Source organism: Molothrus ater, chromosome 3, assembly GCF_012460135.2.
Source record: "Molothrus ater isolate BHLD 08-10-18 breed brown headed cowbird chromosome 3, BPBGC_Mater_1.1, whole genome shotgun sequence".
NCBI classification, from domain to species: domain Eukaryota; kingdom Metazoa; phylum Chordata; class Aves; order Passeriformes; family Icteridae; genus Molothrus; species Molothrus ater.
This window is the reverse complement of record NC_050480.2, coordinates 65,235,641-65,263,004: the sequence shown is the minus strand read 5'-3', so window position 1 is coordinate 65,263,004 and position 27,364 is coordinate 65,235,641. Positions and strand designations below refer to the sequence as shown.

The window sequence follows — 27,364 nt, the reverse complement described above, 5'->3', positions numbered from 1 at the left end:
GCTTCCCGCTGGGAAGCGCGGTTTCCCGGCCCGGGCGGGCGCGAGCCGCGCAGAGGTTACTGGGAGCGGCGGGCCCCGCCTCCCCGACCAGTGCGGCGCGCGGCGGGGCGGCGTCCGCCATCTTGCATCGGTGTGTGCTGTCGGTGCGGAGAGCTCCGGAGCGGCGAGCTCGTGTTTGCACGGCGCCGGGCGCCGGGCTTGTCCGCCGCGATGGGTAAGGAGGGAAAGGCGCTGAGAGCCGGCGGGTAGGGGCAGCAGAGGCTGCACCGCTTGGGGGACGGGGTGCCCGGTGCAGGCCGGTCTGCCGCTGGCTCCGGCGGCGCTGCCCGCATGGCAGCTCTGTCGGGGCTGGGATGGGGTGTCTGCTTCCTCAGGGAAGACGGCTCTGCCGTCCCGCCCCTTCCCTGCCTTGCTGCTGGTGGAAGGGGCTTTCCACCCTTTCTGCTGGGGACGGGATGAAGAGCGCCTCTCCTCGCAGTGTGTAGCCTGGGTGGGTGGGTGTCCGGCCTGTCGGGCTGACAGTCGTCAGTCGGTCCCGGCTGTCTCGGACTTGGCCGGTGCGAAGCCTGTGGGCAGCGTCCGGCCGGCGAGGGGGCGGAGGGACAGCGAGCCGCCGTGTTTAGTGAACCCCAGGTAGACAAGAAGGAGGGAAAAAAAAAAGTGGTATGATCGGTGTTAGGCTATGCACAACAAGTGGGTGCAATGCAGGAGGTGGTGGGTGGAGGGATTTAATGTTAAAGCCGGTGTAGTTTTGTAGCACAGAAGTGAAGACTCGCGTGGATCTAGATGCAGACAGTGTGAAACCAGGGACTGCCAGTCTTCTTGCCTTTATGATGTCTATATTCAAAGCCTTGTGGTAGGATGGAAGCTATAAATTTCTCAGGTTTTCTTTTTAAAAACAGTTTCGATGGGACCTTCCTTCCAGTTGACCTTCTGTAACTTTTCAGAGAGGTGGTGACCGGGTTACTTTGAACGTGCATTTCTCTTGTTCAGTCCATTTCTCGGCCTGACAGTTTCACTGGCACAACTAAACTAGCAAGGCATGAATGATTAAGAAAGGGATGGTGTTGTAGGGCTAGATAATCCAGTGGCATTGTTGGGAAAATAAAGTTACATGACTGTTGCTAGAAATCTTCCTTAGACAGTGGCACACTTAGCCTTGTTGTGCAGAGATGTCAGTAGTTTACTTAGGTTCTTGTGAAGCAGATACTTGGGTGAAACAGGCTGCTGAGTCCTTGCGGTGGTGCCTTGATATCAGCCTAAGTCTGCAGTCTGTTTTCCTCTCATAGCTTGTGTTTATGGCTTAGTCGTCCTTGGTACTGATGATAAAAAAAAAAACCCAAACAAAAACCCCAAAACAAATTGTCTCAGCATGGAAGTTGCCAGAGAATTGTGCATAGCTCAGGAGCTGTAGTTTACATGTTTTCTCCTTGTAGAATTCCAGAGGAGTGATAGTTTGTGTAGAGTCTTGTTTTTAACAGTTGTTTCTCAGATGAAGGCTTCAGTTCTAGCTTTATAAAAAGGCACTGTGCTATTAGCAACCTTTTCCACTCTGTTTGATCGTTCTGGTGACAGAATGGTGAACTGTCACTTTTATCTTTCCACAGCTGATACACCTGAAATGACAGTTAGATTCTAATCTTCTAAATCCATTAAAAGAACTGGTAATTGGAGTGAGACAATAATTTTCTTAGTTTAAAATGAAAAAGAGTATGCTTGTCTGTGTGTTACTGACCCTTAAATTACTTTCCTGCACACAGTTTAGAAGGAAAAGCATAGCCCTTAGATCCTGTTATGTTTGTGAGGTAGTGAAAATAAAGAAACAATGCCATAAGGTATTAAATGAAGCACTAATTACTGCAGGTTTTCTTCTTGGGTTTGTGTTTATTTGGGATACATTCAATGTCATCTTTATGAGAGGAGGAAGTTTTTTTGCTTGCTTGCTGACAGAATCAAAATCTAGCAGCATAATGTCTTTTTAGCAGCTTTTTGTTTTTCAGTTGGCTTGTAAGATGCATAGTTTCTTTTTACAGTAGCTTATGTCCTTTAATGCTGTATCTGATTCTTGACTTGAACTGTAGTTTAATCTGCAGTTTGGAAATTCCTGTCTAGGCATAGGTTTTCTGTGGTTTCCGCATTAAAGATTTTTGTTGATGAACTCGACATTGCAAACAGATGCAGGAATATATAGCGACTGCTGTAGATATTTTCATTGTACAAGAGATGGCAGGTGTGACCTTTTGAAGTAATTTTGTATTTTTTCAATAGACAACATGGCGAGCCCAGGTAAAGATAACTTCAGAATGAAAAGCTACAAGAATAATGCACTTAATCCCCAAGAAATGCGCAGGAGAAGAGAGGAGGAAGGAATCCAGCTTCGGAAACAGAAAAGAGAAGAGCAGGTAAGCATCTTGGGGAGCTGTTCACTGTTCAGTCCCTGTGGAGCTATATCCAGGGGCCTGAAAGGACTTTAACACACTCATCCTCTGGAATGGAATCCAGGAGTGCCAGGTTGAATGTCTGTTTTCTTTGCATTTGTGGGAAGCACCAGGGCACCTCTCAGTAGAATAATAAAAAGATGAATAGAAGCTCTTTTAAGTAACTAGGGCACACAGAGGAGAGAGCTGTGACTTTTAACATCAGTCCATAGTCTAGGTTTATACATGTGAGACTAGACCAAAAGAACACTCATATTTCCAGTAAGAATTTGAAGCCTTGCATTCTTTGCTAGAGCTGGGGTCAAATTTGGTGCGTGAAGGGAGAAGATTATTTTCATCTTTGATACTATGCTTCAAATTGCCTAAGAGCTCTTCTACACCAACTTAATAAAGTGGCTACCAGTTAGTGTCTCTGAACTATTACACAAACTTCTGTTCTCATTGAATTTTTAGTGATCAGAGTGCGTGGAACTTTGTATTGTTTAATAGTTTGTCATAGTTCCTCTTCACAGAATGTTTAGTAGCTTCAGGAAGGTAAGGAAGGTAGTTTGTTTTTCTGTTTGGTCTAAAGTGGATGACTTTGTCTCCCACAACCTGGAGAGTGTCCCAAGCTCTGGTCTACAGTCTCCTGTGAGGTGGAATGCTTACCCTTCTACTGGGAAAGTGGTGCATGGAAAAAGAATTTCAATTATTTGGGCCAGAGCAGTAAGAGTCAGAAGTGGTGTGGTACTAGAGCACTTATCTCTGAATGGGTAATGCATTGCAGTTCCTGCTGAAAGTTTTGTTTACATATTTTGTAGTAAATGCTCCCTAGATAAATTATGAAAATAATGGGTGTTTCCTCTCCCATGCTGACTGTTAGTAACTATGAGACTACTGTTATGGTCTGCTTGATCTTAGTTTGTTGGACTGGTGTTTTTCAGCTCTTCTTGACCTGAGAATGAGTTTATGCAGGGAGATGAGATTGCTTGTGCTCCAGAAGAAATTGTGACCGGTAGAAAGACCAACCAAGTTTATACTTTTCAACCAAGAACTTCCGTGTCCTTGAGTGTTGAGAAAGAATGGCTGGTCTTCCAAAAGTGCAGTATAGTTTCTTGTTCCTTTGTGGGTTTAAATGGAATTAAGCCTCACTTGCACTCAGTATTCTCTAGTTGCTTTGTGTCCAGAATTACACCCAACCCATAAGTTCATCAAACAGAGGAGAGAATGCCTTGGTTTAGGTTCCTGTTGAAATAGAGCTGGATGTAAACATGGAGTTGTTCTGCAGTTTTGGACATGTAGAACAGCAGAAGCTAGGTCTATAGATACCTAGAGGGACAAAACGTCAGGATTTATAGGTGGTTTCATTATTATGCTTACAGGTAAAATCTTAGTCAATGGCCTGAGAGCCTATCATTTCTTTCTAAAGGCAGAAATGTAAATATTCTTAAATTTGTTGGTTACACTTGTTGTAAGTGTAGTACTGGAAAAAAGATAAAAATTTAGGTTTGGTTTCTAGAAGAGAACAGGTCAATGTGAATGTTTTGCTTATATGCCAGAAAATTAAGAGGCACTCATTGCATATATTTTATTAAATACTACAGTGCTGGTATGTATTCTGAGCATAGAAAGTGTGTGCAGCTAATTGTAAAGCAGTTTTTGGACATAGTGAATGTTTAATGTTGCATGGTTCAGAAGTTCACCTTGAAGCTACACTATTTTTTTCTCTTCTATATGAAAATTATCTTTCTAGTTTAATCTTTCCCCATCTGGATATAAAATACAGGTGCTGCTTAGTAGTCTTCTGTAGAAGGGCGGAATGCAGTGTGCTGAAACACAAACATTGCCTCTGTGTTGGTGATTTTAGCCTAAGAACTAATGAAGGGGAAAGTAGCTTGTAGAATACTATTTCTTGTTTAAAACGCGTGGTAATTATAAGGGATAAAAGACTAAAAGCAAAAAGATCTGTATCTTCTTTTTCTTGTGGAAAATATTATGGATCTTTATAACTAGTAAGAATCTATTCTGAATGTCTATCTGAAGTGTTGCTGTGCAGTTTCTCAAGATACAGATATGATAGTTTTTCTCCTTTATGTTCTCTAAATTTTTGTATAAAATTTCCCTCGCATGGGTGAATAGGAAGGTGAGTAGGTAAAATTCTTTGACTGGTATTGGTGAAAGCATTTCTTCGAGTGTATGTCATCTGCACCCACACTTTGGTTACTCCTAACATCTCCCAAAAATGTCCCCTTTGTTCAGCTGTTTAAACGCAGAAACGTGTCTCTCCCGGGAAATGAAGAATCCATGGTAGAAAGCCCAATTCAGGATCCTGATGTCAGCTCTACTGTTCCTATTCCAGAGGTAAATACTTCAGAGTGTGTTTAGAATGCTATCTATTAGTGTGCATACTACTACACTATAAGAAATCTTCCTTGCATTTTTAGGAAGAAGTTATTACTGTAGATATGGTACAGATGATTTTTTCAGATGATCCTGATCAGCAACTCACAGCAACTCAGAAATTCAGAAAATTGCTCTCTAAAGGTAGGCAAACATTGCCTGTTTTTTCTAGTTGCTTCCTTTTGTGTTATTATGAATTATACTTAGAGTCAGTTAACATTTAGTTATGTTTTATTTTGAAATACATCTTGCAGAAATTTGTAGTTCTGTTTATAAACTGTGCCAAATCTCTTCTGACCTAATGGCTAAATACAGAAATCTTCATTATTTCAATGTTAAGTCTTTCAAAGTAAAAAACAAGGATGTTTTTGATTGAGGTGTCCAGGACAGTAACTAACTGCACACTAACATACTTAGAATAATTGTTGCAGTGATTCAGCTTCTCCTCCCATTCTCTCCTCATGGGGAAAAAAAATTACATGGCTGGCAAAGAAGAGTTGTAACTTGTTTTTGTTGGTGCTGTAAAACATACAATCTTAAGGTGATGCTGGTATCCTTACAGCATGATAGGTAAGGGTGTGCTTGGTCTTTTAAAATAGCATCCAGTAACCATAATTGCTCTTCCACCAACCTGAAGTGTTGTTCAGCTTGAAGGAAGAGTGTTTTGTGATGTTACTAACATGCAAATAGCAATAGTATGTGTTACTGTTATTATATGTAACAGGGTGTTTACTACATTGTACCACTTCATAGAGAAGATTCTGCAAGTGAAAAGTTTGTAACTCCTTTTGGAAAGACAAGGATTGAATGAAATTTTGATAAGCTCTACAAATCATATTCATGGTTTTTGTCATACTGAAAAAGGAATTTATTTGGTCTTTTAACACAAATATGTCTGTTTTTATTCCCTAGAGCCTAATCCACCTATAGATGAAGTCATTCAAAAACCGGGAGTAGTACAGAGATTTGTGAAATTTCTAGAGAGAAGTGAAAATTACACTCTACAAGTGAGTTCAGCTTGTACTGATTGGGAGTTTCAAATGGGATTAGAAACCTTCCAAAAGAGCTTTGGAAGGCGCATGTTGTTTTGTTTGGTGGGGGTTTTGAATAACCAAATATAATTATTTTTCACCACTGAAGCCATATGTTTTCATTATTGCTGCTAAAAATGTGACTTGACTTTGTGAATTTCATAGTAGTCTTTAGGGTCATGTATTCAGCTGGACAAAAACTTGGGTGTTGAAAGCAAAAGGTGTTCAAGTGGATTTACAGAGCGGTATATTAAGATTATCAGCAATGATATGTGAGCAGAATCTGTCTTACTAAGTGTTTAATATATTGTAGTACTTTTCAGCTAAAATCTTAGGAAAAAAATACAGGAAACTGACAGGCTTGTTTAAAATCCTTTTAGAAAATCTTTGAGAAAATATCTAATTAATGGTAGGAGTAACTAGTTCTGTCTACTCCTCCGTGGGAGTAGCACTTAGGCCTTTTGGACATTTGTTCTAGAAGAATTAACTTAGTATTGAGTAAATAAAAGGTATCTGTACTAGTTAATAGTGACTCGAAATCTTTCTTAGTTCTGTAAGCCAAAACCTAAAAATAATGTAGTTAATGAAAGTTCTTACTAAATAGAGATTTTTGTCAATGCCAGGTTTTTTATTGTGTAGAGTACTATAAAATAACTGCATGTCAATGGAAAGGAAAAAAACTTGGAAAATGAACCTCTGAAACTCTTGTGTCAAACTTCATGTCATGATTTTAAGTTTTACTGTTGAGTGGTTTAACATGGTTATGTTTGTGTTCCTCAACAGTTTGAAGCAGCTTGGGCTTTGACAAACATAGCATCTGGAACTTTCTTACACACCAAAGTTGTAATTGAAACTGGAGCTGTTCCCATTTTTATTAAGTTGCTTAGTTCAGAACATGAAGATGTACAGGAGCAGGTAACTGTCTTCTTGAGGGGTTTTTATAACTACTTAAAATTCAGTTATGAATATCTCTTATGGGGTGTGTGGGGTTACAGAGGCTTTGACCCCCATTTGCCTACTAGCTACTTGATCTGCCTGCAGGAAGATAAAAATTTACTGTCACTATTTTTTCCCATCATGGATTTTTTTTCTATTCTGTAATATTTGCTGTAAAAAGTATAGAATATTTGTAAAAGTTGATTTACAAGTATGTATAAATTTACTTGGATGCTTTGCTTTTTAAGGCAGTGTGGGCTCTTGGGAACATTGCTGGTGATAATGCAGAATGCAGAGACTTTGTTTTGAACTGTGGAATATTGCCACCTCTCTTAGAGTAAGTATTGTAAACTATACTATAATATATTGTATGTGTATCGATAAATGAAAACTTCAGCTTAGAATTTACTTGCAAAGAATATAAGTAATTTTTTTTAAATAAAGTTTTTGTCTAATTTGAGAATCATAACAATATAATAAGAAGCAATTTAATGTTTTGGATTACATGAGCTTCATGCATGTCTTTAATTAGTTCATGACTGCAAGCTTTTCTATGTTTTCAAAAGGAGGCAAGTGTTACTTCGCAGTATGAAATTTCTGTATTGTGCCAACTCGGTGTTGTCAGATTTCTGAATGTATGGGGTACGAGACATAATTTGATTCCCTCTTGTACGTTTCCATCTGCCTAGGCAAAGGGCTGTTTTCCCTGCTATTGGTCAGTAGTTCCAAGCTCTAGTCTTCCTATTTATCTATTTGCTTGCTGAGATGAGCTGACAGAATAGTTGTTACATGAGCTGTATTCCGCAAGATTTATCTTCACTAGGAATATCATTCCAGCATTTACTATGTGCTTACCATTGTATTTTTATCACAGGGAAAAATTTGCACAAGACAAATGTTACTCAGTTTATTACCACTTAAAGTAATAAAATGAAACATTTGTAAAATAGCTTAAAATAGCAGGGGAGAACATGATTACCTTCACCATGGGCTTAAAGAATTAACATTTTAGACATTTTGTTATATACCTGATTTCTCAGGTGTTGAATATTTCATGTTCTGTTTGGCAAAAGCAGAAGTAATGTGTTAATTTTTTTACGAGAACTTTCAAGTTTCAGCTTTTTATGGAAGTATTTTTATTATTATTATATGCATTTTCTGAATGAAAACATCAAAGTTCATTTCATGCAGGATTGCGTCTCCTAGCCCCTTCTAAAGACCCTCAGAGAGGTTTAGTTGAATGATCTTTCATATAAGCAATTGCTTACTTTATATGCATGTATGTGATTTGGGAATGAGACCTCCCAAAATTATGCAAAATAATCTCAGATTCAGTTGATTTTAAGAAAATAGTTGCAGCATGTAAGATATGAAGGTAAATAAATTTAAACTAGTGATCAATAATAGAATTTCTCTTCCTTATGTGATGTTCTTTTGGTAACAATACCCAGAAAATTAACTAAATTTTAATAAGAAATTATTTTTTTTCTTATTGTTGTTTCACACAGATTGTTAACAAATTCGAATCGTCTTACAACAACTAGAAATGCAGTCTGGGCACTCTCAAATCTTTGTAGAGGAAAGAACCCACCTCCAGACTTCAGTAAGGTATAATAAAGTAGTAATTTTGAGAAATCAGAAAGCTAAAGAATATTTATGTTTGTAATATTTTATAAAACAGAATCTTTGAATCTGAATATAGACATACTTTCTATGTTTTTAATGTCATCACACAGTCTTGCCCATCTGTTGTATCTGTGAAAAATCATCTACTTTGGCACTGATCAGCAATAAAATCATATCACTTAAAAACTTGAGACTATAATCTGGTGCAAATAGTCATACACTGGTGTGAAGTGATGGACAAATTATACATTCAGCACTAACCATGTGGGACTGTATTTTCTCCAGAACTGTTGTAGAGAATGTGAGTTATAGTTGAAGCTTCCTCAATTTTTATTTTGTTGTTCTTTAATTGTGAGTGCATGCTGCATGAATAAAATTTTGAGTTTCCTGCTCTGTCAGATGCAGTTAAATCAGACTATGATGACAGAGAGAGCCTGTATGCTCTCCCCTTTTTTTTCTTATCTCTAGTATGTGGCTGTAAAGACTCTAGAGACTAGTAGGACTTCTAGCTTTTTTTCAATATGAAATTAATTTCTGGTAAGGTTAATGACTTTAAAAAAGATTAACACTGGATATTCTGGTCGAAGAGACTGAGTTTAAACGATCATTAAAGTTAATCTAGTGAGAGTTTTACCTCATGAGTTAGTAATTACTAACTAGTATTTATTGCTACTTATTAATTTTTTAAGAAATATTAACAAAAAGGGATTTCTTATGTTAGTTAACTGATCACCTCACAATGACTCTGCCTAACCTATATCCTTTACTAGTGTTTTGTTCTGGTAGTGAAAAAAAGATTTTTTGCTGCCTGAATACAAAACCTCACAGGAAAAGGATGCCCTATAGGCAGCTGCTAATAAGACTAAATCTTCTGCTTTTTGCCCTTTGCCATAGCAGCAGTTGGACACATAATAGAGACTGAATTTGCATAACCCATGTAGGGTAAAGAATCAAGTTCTACAAAGAATATGTATTTCCCAGGCTGTGCAGCAGACACCTGTCAGGTTCCAAATGGTGCTAAGGTGGTCTAGTTCGTTTGGCTCTGTGCAGAAGTTACAGGGATGAAGGCCAGAGGGTACAGTGGCAGTGAGAACTGAAATGAGACGTTTGTTTCACCAGTACAGTGAATGTTGGGTGCTGTGTGAGTTACTCTAGGTTGGTTATTACAAATAACTGCCAGTACTTCTGCAAAGCCAGCAAAAAAAGAAAAACCCAAACATTTATTACTTAGAGATTCTGCTCCCTGAATGATTAAAAAGCATCAGCAATTCCTGTAAAAGCAGATGATTTTTTATTTAAGCTGAACAATTATATACTTAATACAGTACCTCTCAATAAATAGGCTGTGAATCAGAATTTATCGAATTTGCTGGTTTGAATTGGATATCTGGTTTAATTAGAAAGTGTTCCACCTGGGTCCTCATTCATTAATGACCTTGTGTACCTGAGCAGTAAATGGTTTTGCACATTTATGCCTTTGCAGAGTGTTCTCTGAAACTTGAAAAGTATGGAACACCTAATTTTATGCAATATTTTTCTTTAACCTAGGTTGCCCCTTGCTTAAATGTTTTATCAAGACTGTTGTTTAGCAGTGACCCGGATGTATTAGCAGATGCTTGCTGGGCCCTCTCTTACCTTTCAGATGGTCCCAATGATAAAATTCAGGCTGTTATTGATTCTGGAGTGTGTCGAAGATTGGTAGAGCTGCTTATGTAAGTCTTCTTCTCACCAAATAAATGTCTTATAGTACTGTTAATGTTAAAATTAAGCTGTGTTTTCTCACCTGATGTCTTAATTTACTTTTATGGAAAGTGATGAACATGAATTCAGTCTGAAATCTTTTAAGCTGCTTGCTAGCTTGCTTGGCTCTTGCAATTATTCCTGACATTGACAGTGAAAAAAGTTTTCTCCAAAGTATTTCCTTATGTTCCTTAAAATTTAATGTGGGAATTCATATACATGAAGGAATAGAAGGGCAAAGACTGAAGACCAATGTTGAATTGTAAATTAATTTTTCTTTTTTTTTTTTTTTTTTTTATTTCACTGTTGTACTTTCCTTTCTAGGATGTATAATTGCTTTACAGACAGTTCTTGTACTCAGTGAAGTCCAGAGGCTGGCTAGAGCCATTTTTAAACTGTTACAGTATATTTGGGTTATGGTTCATTATTTTCCTGGAAAGGGAGACTAAATCCCTGTGTTCACATGGGACTGCAGAGTAGGTCTGGGATAGTAGTTCCCAGCACAGGGGAAGATTGCTTTCTCTTCCATAGAAACTCTAGGACAACTGTGTAATTTCCTTCCCCCACACATCAGGCAGCTGAAAATGGACTTCATGTGCTGGCTTATAGGATTATTGACTCACAAAAGGGGTAATTTTGCTTACAAAACACAGTAAACTTCAGTATACACCTCATAACACCCCCTCTGTTTCTCTGGCTGTTGAATGACACATGTTCCAGTATCGTATTTAATAATACTTGAGCTGAGTGAAATGGATCTACTGAGCAGATTGCTCTAAGTTGTGTTGTTCCATAGAGGTGCTCAGTCTTTGGATCAACAATTCAGTTGTGGGGTTGTAGTAGACAAATTTGGCTAAACAGGGAAAGTGCAATTAGTAATACAGTGTTTTTGATAACTAAATACTTAGCATCTGAAGTAAACCCTTGTTTGCTGAAAATGCAAAATTATTGTTTTAACACTTGGTAATATCAAGCAATATAATATTTGTCTCCAGGCATAATGATTACAAGGTGGTATCCCCTGCATTAAGAGCAGTTGGAAATATTGTTACTGGGGATGATATCCAAACACAGGTAAGACTAGTTGATTTAAGAAAAGTTATTTGGCAAGACAGAATTTTGTGAAAACTTTAACAAAATACATGTCCAGTACAGGTATCTGCATATGTCACTGAAAGAGGCTTTCTAGAAATCTGTGTTGTTGATTTGATAGTTTAAGCTATTTTAAGCATCAAGTTAATACAAGAATGAACTTTTTTTTTTTTTTACAGCATTGTGTATAAAGGATTGCTTCGTTTCTGTATGGTACTTTGACTGTTCCTTTTTTTGTTTTTTGGATTTTTTCCCTTCCTTTTAGGGGGTTCAGTTACTTATTATGGCTCCCCTTTTTCAAGTATTAAAGCTGTCAAGGTTTTCACTTCTAAGCTATGCTTATACTTAATTTGTCCATGATTTGTATGTGATAGTCTTACTGATGTAATTTATTCTAAAGATCTATTTTATTAATTTTAGACAATGGCATTGATTTTGAAGTAATGCAGGAAATAGGATGACAGGTCCTACTTTAAAAATAATTGTCTCTGAAAGGCTGGCAGTAATAGTGGAAACAGAACATAAGGAAAAATGTTACCTGCATAATTTGTGAGCCCTAGAAAAAAGGATTTTGCTAAGGAATTAAATGAAAAACCTTATCTCTTAAAAAATTAACAAATAACTATACAAATTAGATGTGCATTTGTCAGTCATTTTGACTTACTCATATTTTAGCCTTAAGTAGCCTTACTTAGTTTTGCTATTGTCAGTCTTTTTGATCTGAATTTAATTGAAGGCAGATTCTTTCAAATTGCTGGATTGTCTGATCACACACTACAGCATTGAACACTTTAATTTTGCAGGATATGGCACTTCGTATAATATAAATGTGTTGCAAGATCTTTTGAAGTCCTCTGTAAAATGCTTTTATATTTATATATATATATATGTATATTGCACAAGGCTATATATAGTACAACCCAGTTTTCAATTTTTAAATTATTTTAGGTGATTCTAAACTGCTCTGCATTACCGTGTCTCTTGCACTTGCTTAGTAGTCCCAAGGAATCTATCAGAAAAGAAGCATGCTGGACTGTTTCTAATATAACTGCAGGAAACAGAGCTCAGATTCAGGTAAAGCCTGGGAATTTGTTACTTGGTTGGTTTTGTTTTCATTTTACTACTTGATTTTCCTGCACAAGATGTAAATGGATAGTGCACTGACTCTGTATTATTTGTTTTAGTCCTAACTGTCTATAATTTTACCTAACCTAAATGGTTTCTTCCAAACTTTGAGATATTATTTTAAATAGAAATAGCTGTCACAATTTCTACTACAAGTTTGTCCAGTGAAAAGTGAATTAGTTTATAAATGGTGAATATTTTGCTTGGATAAAAGCCCGACATGATGTCACCAGCACTGAGTTGTACTGTTGTGGAAACTACTGCATCCTGAGTATTGTTCCAGGTGACTGGAGCTATCTGAAAGAAGGTTCTGATCAGTAAAAATAAGAATCCTGAATCAGAATACGTATTCCAAAATTATTTTTCCCCTTCTGCTTCAATCAGAGAAGAAAATGTCACTTCCTGATGTAACTTAAAACATGTAATAAAGTCTCCAATTACAGACATGGTCTCTCAATGGAGTCCACAGGACCTCAGTAAAATGAAAAATTTTGTTCTGAGGCTTGATCTTCAGTTCAAGAACTCAGCATGTGTTGTATGATTTTTAAATGGGTCAATCCAGTAAGCTGGGCTCTGCCCACCAGAGACAGAGAAATAAAAAAACAGAAGGTTTTCTGATGGCCACTGCTGTGCAATGTTGGAATAGTTCTGAACTTCACTTTAGCATTTATAGTTTGTATGGCATCATCTAAACAAAATATTCTTTGCTTTAATATCAGCAGGCATCACTGATTCTTGTACTTAAGGCTGTAAGTGTTCTGAAATATTTATAAATGGTTGTAAATTGTTACCATTTCATCTCTTAGGCTGTTATAGATGCAAATATTTTTCCAATATTGATTGAAATTCTCCAAAAAGCTGAATTCCGCACCAGAAAAGAGGCAGCGTGGGCCATAACTAATGCAACGTCAGGAGGAACCCCTGAACAGATCAGGTGAGTTTGTGTGTGTTACTATTTTTTCTGCTTAAGGATCTTCTATAGGGCATATGGATTTCTGCATTTGAATCTTGACAGTCATAGCAACAAAATCCTAAGCATAGCCTAATTTCCTTGAAAATCCAACTTGAAAATGTAGAAATTCAGAAAAATCAAGAAGTACATGCAACAAACTTAATAAATAATTACTACTTTTTTTCAGGGGTGTTGCACCTAAAGGGTGCAACAGGCTTATCTTCTACAGCGGATATTACATTGTCAAACACAATTGGAATAGCTGATGAACAGTTTCAGTGTTTGAAAATGGAAAACTGGGGGGGTTCTTTAGAAAGCTTATGCAGTGGGATTGTACATTTGGGGACAGACTTCAGGGATTTTAGTTGTTTCTTCATGTATTTTAACTTCACTATCACCATTATTTTAAAGCAGGTATCTAAACTTGCTTAGAACTGAGTTTGATTAAACGTTTATTGTCAGTAGCTATTTATGTGCTGCAAAGATAGAATAAAATACTCTCTGGTTTATCTGAATACTGTAGAATAATGATCACATTGAATCAGTAGCTGATAATTTGATTTAAAAGTTACTGTATTATATGAAAGCCAGAACTGAAAGTGATGTGACAACTTTTCCAGCATATTTGGGAGATCTGTTGCAAGAAGTATGTTCTTATTTATAACGTAACTAATCCTGATTTTCTTATAACCACTAAGTGTTATCAGAGGGATAACTGGGATAACAAAGTGTCTTGTTTTTTTGAATCTCTTTTAATTGCTTATAATGTAACATTTGCTAATAATGTAACATTTCAAAATCCAGCATTTTAAAAATAAATTTTAATTCAGGATCTTCAAATGGTAGATATGCATATAATACCATAGCAATGGCTGGCTCTTCATCAAAAATACATTTATATTACTAGTGTCATGAAGTTTTAGTCCTCCTAATGTCCTCAGGGTACTTCTGCCTAACTGCAGGATAGTTTTAAATTAAACTGAATTAAATTAAACTGAATTAAACTGTATTTAGGCAAGCATTGCTGTCATCATTTTACTTACATGCTAGAGAAGCAGAGACACAGGTTATGACTTGTGAAAGTTCATACACAATTTTTTTTCAAAATTGTGAAAAGGAGTGGGTACTCAGAATCCCAATATTTTTGTCCTTGTATTTACAGTTACATCCTTCTCTTTATAGTAGGTGATGCCAAAATCTTAATGGACTGCTAGTGTGGACTGTGTTAGCACAGAACAGTGCCCAGTGTTCTTACATGTATCTAATGTGTTTACTTGATATTTTTACCACTAGAAAATTTCCACTCTCTGAGAAAAGAAATTCATGATAAATTTTTTTCTTTTAGATTAAATTAAGCCCACCTGAAGATTGTGGTAAAAAGAATTTTAAAAGACTACAGATTTCACACTTCAATTAGGAATACACACATTCATGTTGTTTTATTAAGATAAGTTGTAATATCTATTTCATTTTGGGCTAAGTTTCTCTTTGTATTCTTGCATGTTTTAGAAATTCTGTTGTTTCAGCCACTTTTTTTAGCAAAAGTAAGTATTTATAGCAGTAGACTGGTATGTCAGAATAAACGTTCTGGATTATCAGTTCTTTTCCCCTTCCTCTGTTTTGTTTCTGTTATAAAGGTATTTGGTAGCACTAGGTTGTACCAAGCCTCTTTGTGACCTCCTGACTGTGATGGATTCAAAAATAGTACAGGTGGCTTTAAATGGACTTGAAAATATTCTGCGTCTCGGAGAACAAGAGTCAAAGCAAAATGGAATCGGCGTTAATCCTTACTGTGCCCTCATAGAGGAAGCCTATGGTAAGAACACACTTCTTGTAAAACTGCATACCTGAACTTCCTTATTCCAGGCTGTGAAAACAAGACCACTGTGAGTCATTTTGAAATTTGCAGGTAAGTTTTAATACAAGAATGACTCCAAGCAGAAGTAGACATAAAGTATCACAAAGTAAGTAGTGTTACATTTAGGGGAAAGCGGTTAAATGCAGAAAACATCTGGGTGTTTGTCTGCGAACAGTTTAAATGTCCCTCTAGAGAAGCATTCTCAGAAGTGTTTAACCCAGGTGTCCCAGTCTATTGGAACCATGCTTTGCATACATTTATCAGCCATTCCTAAATACAGTTTTTGATACATAGTCCTGTCTGATACAGTTTCATTACCAACAGGGATGTAAGATCTGGGTTTATTTAGTTGATACTAAAGTTGGATTGCTTTTTAATATAGTAAATATCAGTAACAGCAAAATCAACTTCAGGTCATAAAAGAAAATAAGTTTTTACTTTTGCAAGTATTTTGTTTAGTCTCTTATAAAAGTTCTTGAATTAAACCTCTATATAAAGGCATTCTAATTTGTGGAATCTCATGACTGGATTCTTTTACAATTGGCTTATAATGAAACTGGCATACTTTTTGGAGAATTGCCTTATTTGTAGCTCTGACAAAATTGTCAGACATTTATATTTCAGGAACTGCTAGTACTAGAACTGTCGTTCTAATTGACCACATTGCATCTGATTAGGTGGTACTAACTTTACTGTAAAGCTGTCTTTACATCTGAATTCCCTGTTACTGAGTTCACTTTTTTAAATCAAATGCATGCTTGCAGAACTTAACAATTAAATGCATAAGAGGAGTAAGTACTGAAGACTTTAATGGAATTTATTGTATTATAGATTTTCTGTCCATTCATAATTTTTAGTATTGACTCTCTAGGTTCTTTCTTTCTTTAGCACTTAAGCATAGGCTGCTGAAGATGTAGAGTATAAGTTCAAGTAAGGAAAACAGCTGATTATATCACCATCATTGCTTTGGCCTCTGCAGTCACCAGAAGGGTTCATTTATGCTCTTTCTAATCCAACCTAAGTGGAAACTACATCACCTTAAAGAGCTAAACAGAAATTTTATATTAATCTGACTAACTGCCTAGCACTCAACCTCTGCTCCTTTGGCTGAATTATGTCCTCTACTTGCAAAATGATAAGCTTTCCAAAAGGTAGTATCTTTAAATCTTACAATTAATTCAAAAAAAGATACCAGACTGTGTCTAGTGACTGCTCCATGAGTGGAGATAGAATTTAGAGTTGGGGGAGACTTAAGAGTAGAAGAACAGAAATTGGGATATTTGTTTAATTGAAATGCTTCTAGCTTAGTTTTAAAATGAGTTTGGACAGCAGAAAATTAAGACTAGAAATACATTGGTTAGGATATTAAGAACTAGTGATAGCAAATTAATTGAGGTGACTTGGGATTGCATCTTTTGTTTTAAGAAGTACTGTTATACTATAAGCTTTTTTCCATTTGAATTAATCATTCATTTAAGCAACTATATTTTTGAAAATTTTCTGTTTTGAATTTAGGACTTGATAAAATTGAATTTCTACAGAGGCATGAAAACCAAGAGATCTACCAAAAGGCTTTTGAACTCATAGAACATTATTTTGGTGTTGAAGAAGAGGACTCTAGTATTGCACCTCAGGTGGATGAAAGTCAGCAGCAGTTTGTGTTTCAACAGCAGGAGGCTCCAATGGAGGGGTTTCAGCTCTAAACTACTGAAGTGAATATAAGCATAAAATTTAAACACTTGTATGGTTTGGGTTTTTTTTTTTCTCAGAGGTCTTTTCTTTATGGCCAAAGTTAGAGGAAAAGCAGAATATGTTTTACAGAAATAGATGAAGAAACAGCTCATGCACTTTTATATATTGTGTTAGGGACAACTGTTCTCTGTTTTGTATTTGTTTTCTTCATTATCTCTTATGTACAGAAAAAAACTGTGAGTAATCATGTCTAAAAGCATTAAATGTGATTTAACAAGAACTGTTTAGCCAAGACTTGGTAGGATTTTAGGTAGTAGTTCTGAATTTTTCATGTAGTCTCAAACTTCATATCAGCAATACAGTTACTGACAGTTGAATTTTTGGCAGTAGGCTTGACTTGCCCAGTCTCTATCAAATCTACCTCTTGTATTGAAGCAGAAACCTTGCTTCAAAACTAAGGCATGAAATAAAGATGAGCTTGTAAGAAGCTGAATTGGAATGTGAAAAATATTTATTTAAATTGTGAAACTTTTATGCATTACTTACTTTACAACACACTGTTGGAATTTATTTATAAAATGTATTTAAAGACATAATAGATATACATATATAATGCTAATTACCTAATATAATATTGAATATATGAAAAAGTTCTTTCTGAATTATGTGAGAAGAGGACTATTTCAGAGGTTTTCAAATTGGAATCAGCAGAGACCTTGCTGGTCATTAGATGTTGGCTCTGTAATGAAAGCTGCTAAATGGCATTACAAGTCAGCCACAACTGCAGTACTTGGCAGTGGAAGCACCCGCTGCAGTTGCCACAAGAAAGCTGCAGTTAGGACTGACAGAAGGGTGATGTGCATCAATCACCAAGCTGATGTTTTAGAGCTGTCTTCTGTCAAGATGTGGTAACACCACTTTAGTTTGAGAAACATTGCAATGTTTGCCTTTTAGTACAATAGCTTCTTAAAAGTTTAGACAGTAGGTGTTGTTTTTTGACCAAGTATGCTACTGCCACTTGAATTGTTCCTTAGGTTAATGAATTTGGTTTGTTTTTGGTAAGACAATAGAAATACTGCAGTGAAAAATGAATAGTTAATCACACCAGTTGAAGGAAAAGTTTATTGTACTGTAAATAGCATTAAGTATGTGGACACCAAAACTAACTAGAAGTTACTGTCATCTAAATATTTAGGTTCTACAATATACAGTGTTTGCTGTTAAACACTAAGAGATACAGAATTCTAATATTTATGCTAACAGTTTTGAGTACAGAAAAATGTATGCTCTGCTTTGACTTGCATATAAGTAGTGTTTCTGGTGTATTAGTAGTATATCTCATTTGGAGAAATTAATACTTTGGGTTAACTCTGAAGTATGCTATTTTTTATTACCTGTAATTAATGTATTAACATCAAACTCCTGGGTTAAGTGAAATCTGTGACATATGAGAGCATTTCGTGCTTCATAAAAGGCTGCAATTCTAACTTCAAATCACTTACCCATGGCACTGTGCTTGTCACTAAATAATATTTTAATGCACTGAAAAATACAGGTTAAAGGTGGTATCATTTACAGTACCATTTTATATTTAGAATTTTTTTTACATGCAAGTTAAGATTCTAAGATGTTTCACTTTGATGTTACAGCAATATATTCTATATTGTAATTGAATGTGGGACTTGAAGTGGATTTTCTAAATTAATGGTCAGTTTTGACTAAGCTATAACTGGGAGGGAAGCAACCTCTCTTTGAAGTCTTTTTAGTGGAAGATAGAAGTGTAAGAAGTGTATATAGGAGTGCTGTTACTTTATGAACTCTGAATAATGAGATATTTTAGCAAATGACACTTTAAACCTAGATTTGTACAGCATACAACAGTTTTGAATAGTGTGATAATACTGAGTACAGCTGCCAAATTTCCATATAATGTTAGGTGATTGTACTTACGCCCTTTTTACTCTCATAGTTTTAGGTTTTCATACACCAACCCTCCTTCTTTCCCATGATCTCCCCACTGCCCATCTATTAAAGAACAGGGTAACAATCATGGAAATCTACCAAGGTTACTAGCAAATGCTGAATTTCAGTGTTCTAGCGTAAGAGAAATATTCAGGTAACAGGGTATTCCTTTGTTTCTAACAACCTTGTTTTGATAACAACCAGCTGTGCCTGCTTTTTATTTGGAGAACCCTGTAAAACTACATTTATAAACCTCTCTTATTTAAACCAAATCTCAACTATGAAAATCTTAATTGAAAGACTTGAAAATTAAGAAAAGAGGGGAGATTTAAAGTGTTATATTTGTTTTGAAAGAATGTCTTCAGTTGTGTGGATATATTATTCTATCTTGTGGACGGTTAGTGACTGCACTTTACACATTTAGACAAACTATATTTCATGCCTCTGATACATTTAAATGGAATAGTTTGAAAGGGGACTAAAATTGATGGACTTAGGATGATGAAAATCTTTTTTAAACTCAACGTTTGGTTTACCCTGATATTGTTAAAAAATATTAGTGAAAATTGTTTAAAGGATGATCTCTCCTATTTTATCACTGGGTTTATATCATGTTTTGTTAAAAGCACATAAATGAACAAAATAAAACCAGAGATTATGACTTAAGGTCAGCTCCAGTGTACTCATTTGCAGGTAGGGGCATGATTATGATGATACCTAAAGAGATGAAACTAGTATGGAGAGAGAAACAAAACTGTGATATGAAAATCTCTAAGTTTGGCATTTTATATGCAATGTGAAGTGCCCCATCAGTTACAAAGTCTTTTTAAAAATACAGGGGTTTGAGTTTAATTAAAAGGGTACCATTTGTTCTGCTTAAATGTGAATACTAACCAGCTAATCTATGCAACTATGCAGAGCATAAGATTTTTTTATTAGTTCTCTACTCTTGTTACAATGAATCATATCTAATTTTTTCATCATTGCACTTTTGTCTGAGGATTGGTTCATACAGCTTTTTAATTTTCTAGTATTTGCTTTACACACTGTTCGTAGCAGCAATCAGAAAATAGTAATAATGTTGGCACAGAAATGTTTGCTGTAGAGCAAGTTTGCAACTGGAAACTATTTATTGTTGGGCCTGTCTTTAAAAAAAAAGTAAAGATGCACTATTGTCTTTCCTCCATGGTTAATTCTCAGTAGGTTTGAATTTATTAAATTGTACAGCTGAGGATTTTTGCAAAAGGTCTGCAAATTGATACGTGGACTTAAACTGTGACCTCAGGATTTCACTGAAATCTGGAATAAGAAATTCTAGTTACTTATGGCACAATGTCTTACATATATAATGTCAGAAATCTAAATTACCTGTATTAACTTCAGATAGTAATAGTGCATCTTTAAGTCCAGGCCAAAGGCCCATTACTGTAACAGAACACATATAAGTAGTATGCAATATTATGGAATGTTAAATCTCCAAATACCATACAGAAACCAATAAAACCTATTTTACAGATGTTTACTGTATTTATTTAGTGATTCAGTAAGTGTTGCTTCTTAAAGCTAAAAAATGCAAATACCATTTTGAATACAGCATTGATGCCAGTGAGTTCCAAGTGGCAATTTGTGCACTGTCACCAGACAGAAAACTTCTTGGGTGTAAAAATTTTGTGGTTATCTAACCAAAGGTACCTGACATTCTTAGGAAACTACCTCATCCCCTTTAAAACTAATTACTGCTTTTAATCATATGCAAAACATTCTAAATAGTTTTAATTATATGCAACAAATATCCTGAATATCTTCCTAATGAAAGAACCATTCCTTTTCTTTTGGTGATGCTGTAACTGCCCTTACTGGCTCTAGGGTGTGCATACTACAGTTGTCCATTTAGGGGTGAAACTCACTAATTCCTCTCAGCAGCAGTTAATTTTGCTCTTCCAAGGACTTTCAGGTGAAGTTACTTGGTCTTCGCCTCCGCGGCCAGCGCAGCCTCCTCCCGCCATTTGGCCTTCTTTGCCAGGTTCAGGCTCGTTAAGGACTCATGACGTGCCGCTGCCTGAGGAAGTAACAGCGTAGGAGTAAGGGTGCACCCAGGGAAAGCTGCCCAGCCTCAGGAATGGGCAACAGCCACTTAGGGTGGTGGGGGTGACAGAGACTACATTAGCTAAAGCTTGAGCAGCTCTCAGCTGCTGCTCTTGGTTTTCACAGAATTCCATTATTTTAAAGTATGCTCCATGGTCATACCTCACCTTCTTAGCTGAGGCAATCACCGCAAAGCAGGCAATAATTGAGAGCCCAATCATGATGTAACAGGCTTTCACTCGAGCTTTGTTTCTTGCCTTGTCTAGCATCTCTGGCCTGCAATTAAAGTAGTTGAATTGAGTCATTAAAAAAGGCAAAGTATCTCTTCAAAGCATTGCAGACATAACATCACAATTAAAAAAATAAATATAGAATTAGCTTCTGAAACAAGCATCTTCAGCTTGCTGCGGTTAGTTATGTATCAGCCATTTTCTGATCCTAATCCATTTCCCATGGCAAAGCAACATTTAGTGGATTTAGACTGTTTTTGGGGTTTTTTAAGCTGGGAAAAAAATTGCTCAGGCAATAAATGTTTGCTTTTAATGCTTGGGATAAATACACCAGAAATCACACCTTAAACTCTAAACATAGTGAAAGTTGAGTGGGGTTATCAGTTTAAAACAGATGGAGTTTACCATGTATATGTGGTGTTGGATGGAGTAAAAGCAAGTTCCCTTTATTCAAAGTTAACTTTAGAAATCAATTACTGCTGTATCTAACCTGTTCAGATGGTGTTCTGTAGGCTAATGACTTTACATCCTTGGATTGTTGATTAAAGCAGAGTTTGTACTACCTATGAGTTAAAGGTTTTAGTTCTTTATTAAAGCAGCAGCCTGACAGAAAGTGGGCAGCTGATGTCAGCCACCTTGCTATTTCAGGAGCACAGACCTAAACAAGAACAATCAACAGGATTGTTTTTGCTGGTCATCAAAGGCAAAAATAGTGAAAACTGCTGTCCTCTGTTTGGCAGTAGTCAGTGCAAAGGAGGCATTTTACCTCCCAGCAATCTGCTTTGGTACAGCTCCCATTTCCACCCTCCTCTCTTCTGAGCCAGCAGCGTGGCCCTGGGGAACCAGCAGTAGCGGAAATCATGAAAATTGTCCCAAAACCTTCAGCTAAGTTTTTCCAAGTCAAACATTATATGTTGGAGTACAGTTTTTAAGATATTCATAATAATACTGGCTGTGCACCATTTTCCTTTCATAATTCATCATGGGAATGCTTTATATATATATAGATAGACAGATATATTTGTAAGATATTTGTTTTATACGTATGTATAAACCCAGAACTATGTGTCTAAAAAGAATAGTTGCATAAAGAATTGATTTTGTGTTCTAAGTAAACATGTTGTAATGCTCTCTTTCCTTCAAAAAACCTTTAGATTTACTTTAAAGAGTGATGTGGTGGGATGGGGCAGAGCTGGGGATTTGACAGTGCCCATGAAAGCCTGCACCAAGGCTGAGTGCTGCAGTGCTTTGCTCTAAGGTTCGGTGTGGTGGAAGAGGACAGGTCCCGTGGGTGGCAGTGCTGGACCAACCCCTCTTTGCCAGCACACACAGGAGGAGCACGTTGAGCACCCTGTTTCTTGCAGGTGACTAACAATGCCTGCAGTTCTAAGGAGCTGCTTCTGGTACAATGATAAAAATCATCTTCAAAACAAACTGCACATCAGACTGGCACGTAGGATCATTAATCCAATAATCCATTTGTGGCAACAAAAGCAAAACCGTAAATGTTATTAGTCTGATGTATTAGCCTAATTATATTTCACAGTGCACTAATTGAAACTCCTCTGAGGCAGATTTTCACTTTCTCCCTGCTTTCTGCATCTGCTTTAAGGAAAACAGACAATGTTCTTCGCTAATTGCATATTAGGGTCTTTGCTATGCAGTCCTTAATCAAGACTCCAGGCAAACCTCTGCTGAAGTGAGCAACAGCTGGGGCTTTAAAAAAAATCCCAAAGAAACCACAACAGATTTGTTTCATAGTACAAACAATCTTCAGCAGTTAGGTTGTGTTCACACCTTGCAATTCTTCATTTGACGAGTTAAAACAGTGCCACAGTTGAGCCTCAATTACTAACAATCAACTACTTCTAGTATATTACTATTTACAGTGCTGTATAGTGTAGTATAGTCTTACAGTTCTAAAAATACTTTGCTTACCCAGAAAGCACAGTGGTAACACTCACCTGCCAGGCCAGAAAGGAGTGATTTTGGTGCATGTGTCTGTATGACAAATGCCATGTCTTTATCTAACATCCTAAGAAAAGGGAGCATTAAACATCACAGGGGTTTCAGGCGTTTAGTGCCTGACTCCCTTAGGGGTTGCTAATTTTCAGCAAGTCAGAGAACTATAGAGTCTATGTGGTTTGGGTGAGAAGGGACCTTCATCATCTAGGATCATCTAGTCCAGTGGGTCAGCAAGAATAGAAGACTAAGGCCATGTCAAGTGCTCAGTTTTCCTTGATGAGGTCTTCTTCTCTCATTACCTCCTTCCCTATTTTTCCTCAAATTCTATAATAAAAAATAATTTATTGTATGTAGTCATTCAGTGACAGCTCCCTTAGAACAGTTTATGCAAGCTATAAACAAAAAATATTGTTTACCAACAACATCTCTCTTCTGATTGTGTGTTAGGACTAAGCAAAACAAACAAGCCAGTATATAAATGTAACCAGGGCTGTCTACTCAGATGGATCTGTTCTTAATCCCAGGCTCTAGGGACTCCAGCAAGGAACATTTTCTCATCTTAACCTCTAACCAGGACAGGAAATTCTCTTGCCCTCTAATTTGTTTCCAAGTCTCAGTGTTGTAAAACCGATCGTTTTAAGCTCTGTGGAAAAGCCTTAAATCTTCCACAGAATCAGGATCACAGCACTGCTTTCCCTTCAGCTCCATGTTACCCTTGGACAAGGCCAGCGCACTTACGGGATCCTCAGAGGAATCTCTTCTTCTGTCTTGAAACGTCCAGTCCAGAGGAGGATTTTCTTGTCAAACTTCGAAGGTTTGCAACTTGCAACCACCCTGTGAGCCTGCTCAGCTTAAAGAGTAAGAAAAGAACCCCACTTTGTAAACCGTGCACTAAAAGAGAATTATGACTGACAGTAAGGTGTAGAAGGGAAAAACCCTACCCATTTGGTTGTTGTAAGAGTAATTTAGGGATTAGATCTCCGGGTTTCGGCTACGCAGAGTCACCTCCGCGCCGTCTCTGGAATATCCCCGCATGCAGCGAGTATTTCTGCGGGTCTGATTCGACCTCCCCTCCGCCCGCGGCTGCGGCTACCCAAGCGAGCAGGAGAGCGCTCGGGACCACTCGAGCGGGCCGCCCCACCGGGCAGCGCAGCCCCGCTCCGTCCCGGTCCCGGTCCCGGTCCCGAGCCGCCCGCCCGCCCGTCTCCCCGTCAGCCCCGGGACGCCGCCGCGGGGCCGATCCCGGCGCCTCCGCTTCCCCCCGGCTCGGCGGGCAGCCCCTTACCGCGGGTGGTGCCCGGGCTCCGGGCGGGATCCCCGGTGGTCGCCGCTCCCCGCGGCGCGGGCGGGCGGAGCGGCGCGGCGGACAGCAGCCGCCCCGGGCGGAGGCGCGCCGGCAGCATGGCCAGGATGGCGAGGAGCGGCGGGACCCTCTGCCTCGGCCGGACCCTCTGCCGCAGCCGGACCCTCTGCCTCGGCCGGACCCTCTCCGTCGGCCGGACCCTGCCGCAGCGGGAGCGACCCCAGCCCCGCCCGGCCCCCGCCCCGCCCCACCCCGCCCCGCGAACCCTTCCAGCCAACCCCTCCTTCTCGCCGACACCCGGCGAGATCGGTTCCCCGAAAAGGCATCATGTTCACTTACTACACTCACGGATTGCAACTCAAGTGAAGAAAGGCCACCGTCCGAGACAAAACTCAGCTAAGGAAACAGACGCCGTAGTTCAGCTTCATGTTAGGACGTGCACCTGCTGGAGCGAGTCCTGAGGAGGGCCACAAGAACAAGAGACCAGGAGCACTCCTCCCGTGAAGACAGGCTGGGAGAGCTGGGGTTGTTCAGCTTGAAGAGAAGGTTCCAGGGAGACCTTAAAGCACCTTCCAGTGCCTAACGGTGGCCCACAAGAAAGATGGAGAAGGGTTTCTTACAAGGGCATGTAGTGATTCCTATATTCCCATTACAAGGAGTAATGGCTTTAAGCTGAATCAGAATGGGTTTAGAATAGGAAGAAATTCTTTCCTGTGAGGTTGATGAGACGCTGGCACAGGTTGCTCAGAGAGGTTGTGGATGCCGCATCCCTGGAGGGTTTGATGGGGCTTTGAGCAACCTGGTCTAGTGGAAGGTGTTTCTGCCCATGGCAACTAGATGATCTTTAAGGTCCCTTCCAACCCAAACCATTTTATGATACTAGATGGAGTATAAGTTCTGCGACACAAACCTGCCCACATCTGTGTTTCTGTCATTTTACTGCTTTCATGCTCAAATATACTGATTCTCATCATAGGCTTTTCCATCTACTTCAACTGAAAAAAAAATAAAAATTGTTGTTTTTCTTTTCACATCCTGGACAGATTTTGATTAAAAAACAAAACAAGCAAACAAAAAAACAACCAAAAAACCCCCCAAAATAAAACAAAGAAACAAACCATAAAAAAAATTCAGAGAAACCAGCACAGAATAGACATTTAGTAAGTAACAGCCTGTGTCAGCGTGATATTCATGACAGTTTACGACTGTCTCAGCACAGCTGTGTCTGATGCACCGAGCAGTGGAAGATTTTACATGCATCAGCCAAAGCCAGAATAGCTGCAGATGAACAGAGGAAGTCCCACTCCCCAGGGAGAGATCACTGTCTGGCAACAGCCTAAGTCCTGTGCTCAGTGTGACAGCCCAAAAGAGGAGTTTTGAACTATTTGTAGCCAAAACCTCCAGCTATCTTTTCTTCAGGAGCAGAGCATACAAGAAAAAGGAGGAGATGCACCTCTTTACATGCACACACACACACTCCTTGAGCAGCTGTGCCCTCTTTCAGAATGTTGTCAAGGAGATGAAGACACATCAACAGAAATGACCTAGAGGATGATACTTTACCTTTGCTCAAAGAGAGTGGCATAGTGTGACTATGTCAAGCAGTGCTCCTTGTCCCTGAAGACACAGCTTGGAAGGGTAGGAAGAGTCAGCACATCTGGGCTGGGCTCAGTGTCATTCATCATGAGCAGCATCCCAGACACAGCTATCAGTTGCCCCTCCTGACAGTCACCCGCACATTTAGAATTCCAATGGCCATCAGAAGAGCTGCTGGGAGGGAGCCTGGAGTTCACGTAATTTCCAGCACTCACCAAAGAACTGCTCTAAAGAATGTAGGCAGCTGAAAGACATCTACACAGCCAGAGTTACTGAAATCTTGAGGGAATTATGCTCTGGAGAAGAGGACATCAAACACTTGGTGACCTTTGTGGTCTTCATTCTCCCTGAAGATATTCTACATTGTATGATAGTGGCTTCAGAATGCAGCATTTAGCATTATTAACAGTGGATGACATAAGCCCTAAAAATGTTAAATAATATTTACATCCAGAGCAGCCTCCTGCTGACCTTAACAAACTGCATTTTCCCCTTTGATTTCTCTGTGAACAGCACTGTATTGGGAGACATTTGTTCTCTCTATTGATCTCAGAGATGGAAAACATGCCTGTGGGATGTTACTGCTTTGAGAAGTTTTTGGAAAGACCCTGAAACCTCTCAAAGGTTTCAAATCTTTCCAAAGTAAGCAAGCAGAGTGTGCTCTGGGCCAGAAAAAAGAGCTGGTCCCTTTGGCCTCACTTGGCCTGACCTCCTAGGCCATGGCTCTGGGAACACCAGGGTAAGACTTGGCTATGACTCTGGAAGGTGATTCCTGTTCTGTGCTCTGGGGATGAAAATCTGTTTCAGGCTCATTTAATGTCCCCATGACTGACAAGAGGAATAGTTAGATTGCTGGAATACTTACTGCCCTGGGCAGGAGAATGTGCACAAAGGCTACTTTGGCATAATAAACTCCTATTTTAAGCTTTTTCATATCCTCTGTGTAGGGTAGCAAAATCCCTTTATGTTCTATCTACATTTATGATCACTTGCTTCTCACAGACAAGGCATTTAAAGCCATGTAGCACATCTTGGTATAAAGTCTCTTTTTTGCTGTCAAGTCAAGCTCCCAAACCTGTTACAACCTCTCTGCTCCACCATGGACTGTGCTTTGTACAGAATTAGATGGAGCATGTCAGGCTCCTTGAAATTCTGCCATATGCGATGTCCTTCCTCAGAGATACCTTGGTAGAGACCTTCATACTGCTGTCACCAGGCCCTGTTCATCAACACATTCTCCTCATTGTCCCACAGGAGGAGTCCCTGACCACACACAGCTTTCAATCTAAAGGATGTTTCTAAGCAGGCTGAGGTCAATAGTGGAAACAACTTTACAGGTGGGTGCTTTGCTGTT

At 38.4% G+C, this 27,364-nt stretch overlaps 2 protein-coding genes across 2 annotated transcripts; one reads left to right on the top strand and one right to left on the bottom strand.

Annotated features, from left to right (window-relative positions):
- Positions 1-124: 124 nt before the first annotated feature.
- On the top strand, positions 125-20,347 carry KPNA5 (karyopherin subunit alpha 5). Its single transcript, XM_036380049.2, has 14 exons — positions 125-214; positions 2,269-2,402; positions 4,677-4,778; positions 4,862-4,961; positions 5,730-5,824; positions 6,632-6,763; positions 7,033-7,121; positions 8,293-8,392; positions 9,959-10,122; positions 11,146-11,224; positions 12,191-12,316; positions 13,174-13,301; positions 14,957-15,135; positions 16,693-20,347. The coding sequence occupies exons 1-14, from the start codon at positions 211-213 to the stop codon at positions 16,878-16,880; spliced, it is 1,620 nt and encodes a 539-aa protein (XP_036235942.1). The 5' UTR covers positions 125-210; the 3' UTR covers positions 16,881-20,347.
- A 39-nt stretch (positions 20,348-20,386) lies between these two features.
- On the bottom strand, positions 20,387-24,514 carry FAM162B (family with sequence similarity 162 member B). Its single transcript, XM_036379773.1, has 4 exons — positions 24,397-24,514; positions 23,850-23,961; positions 21,084-21,192; positions 20,387-20,890 (listed from the first exon to the last, which is right to left on the bottom strand). Exons 1-4 carry the CDS (start codon positions 24,512-24,514, stop codon positions 20,792-20,794), a joined length of 438 nt encoding a protein of 145 aa, XP_036235666.1. The 3' UTR covers positions 20,387-20,791.
- Positions 24,515-27,364: the final 2,850 nt, after the last annotated feature.